The sequence below is a fragment of the Silene latifolia genome, chromosome 11 (assembly GCF_048544455.1).
Source record: "Silene latifolia isolate original U9 population chromosome 11, ASM4854445v1, whole genome shotgun sequence".
Lineage (NCBI taxonomy): Eukaryota > Viridiplantae > Streptophyta > Magnoliopsida > Caryophyllales > Caryophyllaceae > Silene > Silene latifolia.
In genome coordinates, this window is record NC_133536.1 from 63631282 (window position 1) to 63640656 (window position 9375).

General features: G+C 38.2%; 1 protein-coding gene across 1 annotated transcript; it reads right to left on the minus strand.

Moving 5' to 3' along the window:
• Nucleotides 1–4720: 4720 nt before the first annotated feature.
• On the minus strand, nt 4721–6482 carry LOC141611707 (chlorophyll a-b binding protein CP29.1, chloroplastic-like). Its single transcript, XM_074430309.1, has 2 exons — nt 5798–6482; nt 4721–5188 (listed from the first exon to the last, which is right to left on the minus strand). Exons 1-2 carry the CDS (start codon nt 6305–6307, stop codon nt 4832–4834), a joined length of 867 nt encoding a protein of 288 aa, XP_074286410.1. The 5' UTR covers nt 6308–6482; the 3' UTR covers nt 4721–4831.
• Nucleotides 6483–9375: the final 2893 nt, after the last annotated feature.

Genomic DNA, 9375 nt, shown 5'->3' on the forward strand with positions numbered 1-9375 from the left:
AGATAATCACCTATACTATTCTAATCTTCAAGGAGATCTTCGAGTATAGGCTACATCATCATCCAAGCTTGATTAATCTTCTAGACGATCTTCGTCTTCACATAATACTTGAATGAATCTTTGAATTGTGTGATCTTGAACAAGGACTTGAACTTCTCATGAAATCGTCACAATCCTCTTTGTTGCTCGTAATAGGTTAATGCTAAAACACTTAACAAACGATTACACGCAACAAGTATATAATATGTAAAGCACCTTGACATCATCAAAACATAAACATATAATTCATATGGTCCAACAAAAGGGTTTTCATGCCCCTTGAATTTTGGGATGTCAGTCATGTTGAATTTGGTTGGCAATTGAGCATTCACGGCCTAATACTTTCGATTATTCTACTTGTAGATGTCATCTCCCTTAAGGTACATTAGTTGCTCCTCTAAGTATTGGAGTCGCTTTTCAGCTTCAGTAGGACCTATTGGAGGGTTGGTTTCTGGTTGCCCAACAAAAGGTGAAAGGTTATCATGCACGACCTCGCTAGGAATATCGCTTTCTGTAGGAGGGAGCCTAGTTTCTACAGCAACGATTCGGCCTTCAATAGCTTTGAGGCGCTCATAAGCTTGGTCTTGGCTTGTTTGGAGACGGACGAGCGCAGCTAGGATTTGATCATTACCATTTTGAGGTTGACCACTCTAACTTGTGGTATTAGTTCCAGGCATCTTGGAAACTGGATAAGAGATTGACGACGAATCAAAACACGACCGACCATTCTAGCACACTTACTCAAAGAAAGACTAAACTTGTGAAGTGGGAGTGTGCCACTGTGTTAAGCGAGGTTTGAAAATGACAAAGTTTTGAAATTTTTGTCCTAGGCAACTGTCGTGTAGTTGTAGGGGTGCTGACTCGAAGTGAGATTTTGAAATGGGTTTTGAGGCCCGAATTTTGACTGGAGATTTGGATAGAGTTTCGACTCATTTTGCGCTAATTTTGGCTATTTTTGAAAGTGTGTACATTTTAGAGGGTTTTTTTTTATTTTACAAAATTTCGTCATGGTTTTGTTTACAAAATGGTGATCACATATGATACAAGCATTCATACAGGCATTACAACGGTATGATGAGTGCATTTATAAGGGTTTTGGCTTAAAAGGGTGGGTTGCCATACCAAGCAATCAAACCCTGGTCTGTGGAGAGGTCTGTGCCAAACATGAGTAAAGTCGGTTCCTAGTCCATTTCCTTGAGTAGTGAAAGCTCTTGATACAAACATGAGTAAGCATCACGGTATGGTTGACGTCAATCGCTATCATCCTTAGGCCCAGATAAGAATTTGGACCGTCCAGACGGGACGATTGATCGAATGGGTTGGGTTCGGCCTAGGAAGGCTGAATAAAACGACCTAAGAAGGTCGAGTAATGAAAACCGACAACTGTCTCATATAAACTATTCCCTAACCTTGTTCAAGTTTCACCCTTGGCAACACGTAAGTGTATTACTCCTTAGCAGAGTCGCCAAACTGTGGACACTGGGGCGCTTGGGAAACAAGCGTTTGCATTTGTGGAGTCGCCACCAATTTTTATGGGAAATTGGAACCGTTCGAATACCTCGTGTCATGTCAAGACACAAAGTAGTGACATGAACACTAAGAACTCGTTACCCTTAGCATTCTATGTCTAGAATGACTCTCGTGGATGCCAATGAACACGGATGTTCACAGAGATCTGGAGTAAGGGGTGAGGGTACGTATTAGGAAGTCCTTTTAATGAACACCTAATCCCGCCCGCCTCGATAGTGGCCTCTACTAATGATTAGAGAAATCGTTTGTACTCGATATGTTGTCGATTATATGCATGCAATGCAACATCCAACGTTTTGATCCTAGCATGTGAGAATTAACTAAGTCGGTAAACAAGTAATTTGGCATTTATTAATGTCGAATTAGGGTTTAGGATTAATTACATGTGAAAACGAGTAAATAAATCATCCATAATAAAATACAATAAATAAATTGCGATAATTAAAATTACAATAATTACAATGAGTTAATTGATTTAGTTTAAAAATATATTTAAGACGGACGATTTGAGAAAAGAAAGGAAAATAAAATAGGTTAGAAAATATGGACAGATTAGAGGTGATACTACGATTAATAGTCGATTAATACGTGAATTAATGAATTAGGTCAAAGCAAGAACGGAAGTTCAGAGACAGAAATCAACCCGGAACAGGCGCAACAATGTTGCGTCCCTTGGAAGAGGCGCAGTGGTCACTGCGTCTGTTCCTGAGGTGAGTTCTGGTTGTGAAGTCAGAACTGCATGTTGTTAATGTTCGTTGGTGCATTTAATGGTTGATTATTGATATTTGACTCGGATGAAAGTGATTTATCGTATTATTAACATATGAAATCGTCATGAAAACGATAAAAAACGAATTAAAACGAATTAAAACTAATTAAAACGAGTTATAACAGATTAAAACTAATTACAAATTAATTAGGTTATTTACGAAAACGGAAAAGAGTTAGACAAACTGTAAATAATCGGTAAAAATATGTACAAAGGCGAACTTCAGAAACTTGATACGAACGTATCGAGTCTCTAAAAATCCGGGTTTGATTTAATGACAAAAACCCGCAAATATTAATTATAAGGGATTTAAGTCGGAATTAAAGCGTGATATTTGTTAAGAATATGTATTAAGGTTATTATGTACGAAGAAAAGAGAAGAAAACAAAAGAACAAAGGAAAAGGAACGAATTTACAGAGAACCGAGGAAGAAGAAGAAAAGAGAAGCTGCGGCGGCCCTCGGAAGAGGCGCATCGATCTTTGCGACTCTTCAAAGAGGCGCAGCGATTCTTTGCGTTTCTTCTCGACGCCCCGCCACCGTTAATCCGTAAAACAGATTTAATAAAAGGGTTTTAGAATTCGGTTTTAAGCATACTTTTGACGTAAATCTTACATTAATTAGTACAAAAATAAAATACAATAATAAAAGATGGGATTTACACCCTCAGACTTACATGTTTGACGAAACGAGATTAATTAAGTTAACGTTTTAGTGATTGCTCGATCGAATGTATGAAGAAAGTGCCCTCGTAAGAGGATTTAGATTAAATTGATTGATTAATTGATGCGTAGTTGGTCAAATTGGTCGGTCATGCAACGTGACTGGTACTTAGAATGATCTGAGTTTACGTGGTCGATTGATCAAGCACGTAGACGTCGAAAGCTTAGAGCACGGTCTTAGAATGCTAAGGGAGAAGAGAAGGGCGGACACTCGCGTGAGAAATATGTGGAACGAAGGTCCCTATTTATACTAGAAAATATGGAGAGTTATGGAATGACTCAAACTTTGGAAACAAATCACGGAAAAAATCTGAAAACACGCAGAAAGGAGCTGGGGAAGAGGCGCAGCAGCTGCTGCGATCCTTCGAAGAGGCGCAACAGGTGTTGCGTCCTTTACCCAGAGGTTTCCTTCTGCGGAAGAAAGATTTCCGCGTTTCTTTTATGGAATTGCGGTGGATCTCAACTTCCTTATTCCTTGAAATAAGATTTTCGGGATATATTTACCAAAAGGTTTAATAGAAAATGAAGCGGTTTTTGACCTGGACTCCAAATGAACTCTAATTACTGTAAAAAAGACCGTATCGACGCGTAGATGACAACCCACGGGTAGACACAAGTATTTGAGCTATCACTTGACGATAAACTTACGAACTGTCATAAATCGTTCCGTGTACCAAACATGCAGCCCAATCATCACCGGGTGGCTTGCGGGAGGTGCAGAAATGAGGTATCTACAAATAATAGTAACATTACAATGTAACCGTCTAGAATAAATAACGATTCAGAAGCCGCAATAATAAAAGTAAAACAACCTCTACACCTTTAGTAATATTGATAATTGTCACCAATATTACCCGTGGAGTAACCTCTCAATTATTGTACTATTTAAACTCCCGTTATACTGCTTTTCGCTCTCAAATTCCGACTGTATTTTTATCTACCAGTCACCTCCGACTGTATTTTTATGTACCAGTCACCTTATTTAATTATATTTTGTGAGATGATATTTTTCCAAGGATCTACAATCCTCTATATAAGCATGTGAAAAGACGTTAGATTTTATAATAATAAAATCACTTTTCATGTTATTCATGAATGAATTAATAACATTCATATGTTTTTCATTTTCCATGTAATGTTAACGAATGAATGTTTTATTCAATTAACACATCCCAATGTGACATGCATGTACATCATCAATACATGTAACAATTAGAGAATTAAAACATCTTGTATTGGATTAAATGCTTTTACACAACATGCACTTCCTTTCTGAGCAGCGATAAAAAAAATAGACTTACAGAATATTGCCCAATGTAAGGAAATTAAATACCAAGATGTTGGAGTTCGTTCATCATCGGGACACTTTTGGAAGGTATAGACATGGATGCCTACAGAGTTACACTGAACCATGTGGGAAGATGTAATGAATTAGAAGTATATATGTTAGACTTGTTATTTGAACTTAATTTCAGTGCAGTTTACTTTAACTCAATTCATGTTAAGTTTTATTGAGTTAAGAAAATTTCATTTCAAGGCAAAAATACTAATTAAATTCCGGTTCAAAAGAACAATGCCATAATATATGAAGTTCGATTATTTGCTTTGTACTTTAATGGATCGCATTAGCATCTTATGCACAAAAACTACATACGAAACGAATTCAGAAAGCATAGTCCATTCTACAACGGCGAATTATAGTCAAGTCACAATATCATTACACAGTCCTTTGATTCCAAATACAATGTAAAGCTTGACCAAATAATAACAAGTCTACAGAAACCTGTCCAAAATAGTAGTATGGAGCGGGTCGCTCAAGTGGGTAGCCCAGTTGTTAAGTGGTCCTTTACCAGTGACAGCAGCTTGGACAGCAAATCCCAAAAACGCAACCATAGCCAGCCTAGCATGCTTGATCTCAGCTAGCTGAAGAATTTCCTTCTTTTCCGGGTCGGCCGCCAGACCCAATGGGTCGAAGTAGGATCCACCTGGGTAGAGCCTCTTTTCTGGGTCGAGCTCCGAGTTGCGTTGGAACTCAATGTACCCGATTATAAGTACTTCAATCCAGATGAGTGTGGTTATTGAGAAGGGTAGAGGTTGCCCTAGGTATGATGATCCTTCTATTAGCTCAACCTACCAATTTCATCCATTAATTAACCAAATTGACAAGCAAGTTTTAAGATGACAAATCAACAAAAACAGATATATAAGAAAATTGTCCATTTTCAAGAAAATATTACTTCCATAATTCATTTCATATCCATACATTTGATCAAATTATGTGAGAGAGATTATTGAACAAACGTATGAAAATGAAAATGAAAATGAAAATGAAAATGAAATCAATATAAATTAGAGACTACACCGTCTCACTACTATATTATTATGTCACTATATTTCTATATAGCTTTGCGATCGAGTAGATCAGTTTCAGTTTGGTTGCTTCTTATGATCTTGTATAGTGGTGGCATAGGCGAATATTCCATACTCCATTCGTCCAGATCATTTGTTTACCTTTGGTTTTGACACAAAGACTAGCTAGGAAAAAAGCAGGGGACCATTTGCGGTGGTTGTTATGAGATGATTAAATTATTCATTAGAAACATTCTTAATATAGAAAGGTAAACAAATAAATAACACCCATAAACGAAATAGGTAAACAAATGAAATAGGTAAACTAGTTAATTACTTCAACCATGCATGAATAATAGAGAAATAAAAAAAGATGAGAAATTGGCATACCTTTCCAGCATCTTGCCAAGTAATACCAGTGAGCCACTCAACAGTCAAAGCACCAAGAGTAGCCAACATAGCCCATCTACCATGTATCAACTCACACTCCCTAAACCTCTGCAATCCAAACACCTCACTGTAAGGCTGCAATGCTGTAGACTTAATATCCTCCGACTCGGTTCTTGTCCCAATAATATCACCCGCCAAGTTCTTCGCCAAGTTTTGGTCCAACCCATCATAATCATATTGCAAGTACTCAGCTGGCTTCCCTAGACCAAATGGGTCAAACCCATAGTCACCCACTAGACTCCCATCAAGCCATTCCGGTGCCTGCGCACCCGGGTACCATAATGGCCTGTCCGTCTCTGGCTTTGACCTAGAAGGCGCTTTCTTAGCAGCCTTCTTGGCACCGAACCCAAACCTGGCTGTGACTCTGCCTGAGTTTGAAGGGATGTCAGTGAGACGGGTACCAATGAATGATGATGTGGCGGCTGTGGCGGTCGCGGTAGCGGATGCCATGACTTGGTTTTGTTTAGTTTGTGGTGGTTTGGGATGTAAGAAGTAGGAAATCAGTACAAGTGATTTTATGTAGTGTGTGGAGTTTTGATTTTTGTACGTGTGGTGTTATGGTTTGATGTTTGGGTGATGAGCTATCTAAGGTGGTGTATATTAAGGCGTTGGATTAAGGGAGGATATCTATCTAACGGCTCATAGAGTTTGGGTCTTATCTTATCTGATTTTGCTGATCTTGAAAGCCATGTAGATGTGCATATTGTGCATGTCACGTCAATATGGGCCATATCTGTGTTGTGTGTTTTACAATGGGAGCATTTCATTAACAAGGAATACTTGGTGGTGGTTCATCCGTATGTCGTGCTCCCGTTCATCTCTTCGTTGTACAATTAATTATTAGAGTAAATTATCAATTACACCCACCTCAAATGCACATTTTTACATTTACTCCCACGTCAATTTTTTTTAATAAATTACACCCAAGTTAATAGCCCAGTTTATAAATTGCACCCAATATCGGATTCCGACCACATTTCCGTCAAATTTCAAATTTTTTGAGTTAAAACATATTTTTTAGGACAATTTTGCCCTTCTGCCTTTCTTTATTAACCTTGTGTTTGTTTCCCTTCTTCATCCTTCTCTCATATTTTCCCTAAATTGATTTCCTCCATTGTTTTTCTTCTTCATCCTTCTTCATCCCCTAAACCCTATAAACCCATAAATTTCACCCAAACCCAAACCCAGAAATACAAACCCAGAAATGCATAACTATACAATTAAAACCCAGAAATGCATAACTAAATTTATTAATGAAAGCACAATTTAAAAATTCAACTTGTTTGATAATCAAAAGGGTATAGGAAACTGAATTGATTGAATATAAATACAGAATCTGGAAAAAAAAAGGAGGAAATTCCAGGTGGGATTGATAGTAAAGAAGCTGGAAATAGCAGGAACAAAATAATGATAGGTAGGAAGGAAGAAAGGAAGTTGGTGAAAACACAGAAGTCAGAAGACAGAGGAGATAAATTTAATGGCAAATTATTTTAAACACAAAAATTGAAAACCTAGAAATTAGGATGAGCGAAATTAACCTAACTAATTCAATGGGTAGCAATTATAAAGTCGCAAATTAGGATAAACAACATTGAATAATTTTTCGCCTGAAATGAAGAGTCAAAGGTTATTCAGAGTTAGAAACACGCGGGGGCAATTTTGTCATTTCACATAGTTTTTCGCCTGAAAATGGGTTGGGGTGCAATTTCTAACCTGAGCTATTAACTTGGGTGTAAATTAAAAAAAAAAATTGACGTGGGAGTAAATGTAAAAAAGTGCATTTGACGTGGGTGTAATTGATAATTTTCATACTCCCTCCATTCAACTCCACATTACAAATTTCCTTTTTCACGTTGTCAACGCGTATTTTACGCGGTAATATCTTTAGCTACGACGTATTTGCAAAAATTATAAAAGTTAGATATTTTTAATGTGCTCCTCAAGACGAATCAAATAAGATCTCACATGAATATATTTTCACATATATATCGAGAGAAAATCGACATTGAATGTTTACTTGTGAATAGTGTACAAAAGATAAACTTGTAATGTGGAGTTGAATGGAGGGAGTATCATTAATAGAACGCTATACGCCTTTTTGAACGGATATTATAATCGAAAACAAATCTGTTAGAAGAAACCGAAGAACAAGATTTTTTTTTTTTTTTTTTTGTAAATTAGGGATCTCAAACCATGGTTTGATAATTTGACTCATCCTCGTACCGCTATCTTCATTTATCTTTCGAGGAAACCTTTGTATAATTATTGTAAGAGAAACTTACTATTTCCAAAGATTGTTGACAAATAATCTTGTATCCATTGAAGTAATATGCAACGAATTATCAATGACTATTCTTGTCTATATTACTAATGAAACTAAACCCATAATTAACCGGAAAGCTCTCGAAATAAAGGACTGAAAAACGATTCTCACAAAAAAAGAGACTTTTATTGACTAGATGATAGGTGTTTCGGTTAAAACAATCAAATACTTTGTAGAACAGTTATCGGGTGATTATCTTCGTGTGTAAGCTAGGTAGGCTAGCAATTCCACTCTGCCCGCGAGGTCACCATGGTCAGTGCTCCTTGGCGACTGGGATCTGGGTCCACCTACACAAGTAACAAACATGGGTTGGGGGGGGGGGGAGGGTTGTCGGAGGAAGATAGAGTTTCAACTTTGGCAAGTGAGGTGTCCAAAGTAGCTTCCTCTTGTATGTAGAGAGAGAGAGAGAGAATTATTGAGAGAGTGGTATACCTACTTGTCTCTTCTTTTTACATGAGTAAGGGTTGAGTTTATATATTCGGTACTTGTGACAGTTGGCATCGTGACATGGCTGACCTCTGGACGAGACCAGCCATCGCCTGAGGGGTCTCCATCGACCCAGGGGCGACGTCTTGCAAGGACGAGTCTTTCTCGTTGTTACCTTTCTCATTACTACCATTCTGTCCATTCCTTTTCCCTCTACCCATATGCCTGACATCCTTTCCTCTACTCTTACCTCCAAAAACAACTTCTTCATCGGTTCCTCTTACGACAATATTTTTGGCCACTCTAACAGCCTTGGGCCTCTTAATGATGACATGTGTTGGCTCTAGGATATCTCCTTGCAACCCCGCATCAGGCTCTTTCTTAGGTTCTCCTAGTGGGATAAACTACTACAAAACCCCACCCTCCACAAAATTTTGATAATCCCTTACCCCTACTGCACTACCTGCCTTAGCTTTTCCCTTGCTGAATCGGCAATTCATATCCTTCGTGACTGTCCCCTTGCCCTATGTGTCTGGGATAATTTCTATGTACTATCCTCTTTCTTCTCCCTTCCCCTCCAACCTTGGATTCACCAAAACTGTACCACTGCAAACAAGCATAGGGTAACCCTTTTCTCTTTCCTTGTGTGGCGTCTCTGGCTACGACGCAACGACTTCGTCTTCACGGGCAATGCCCTTAATATTGACTCTAATTGGATTTTCCTCTCCTCCTCCCTTTCTTCTCAATGGCATTCTGCTCCGTCCCCCCG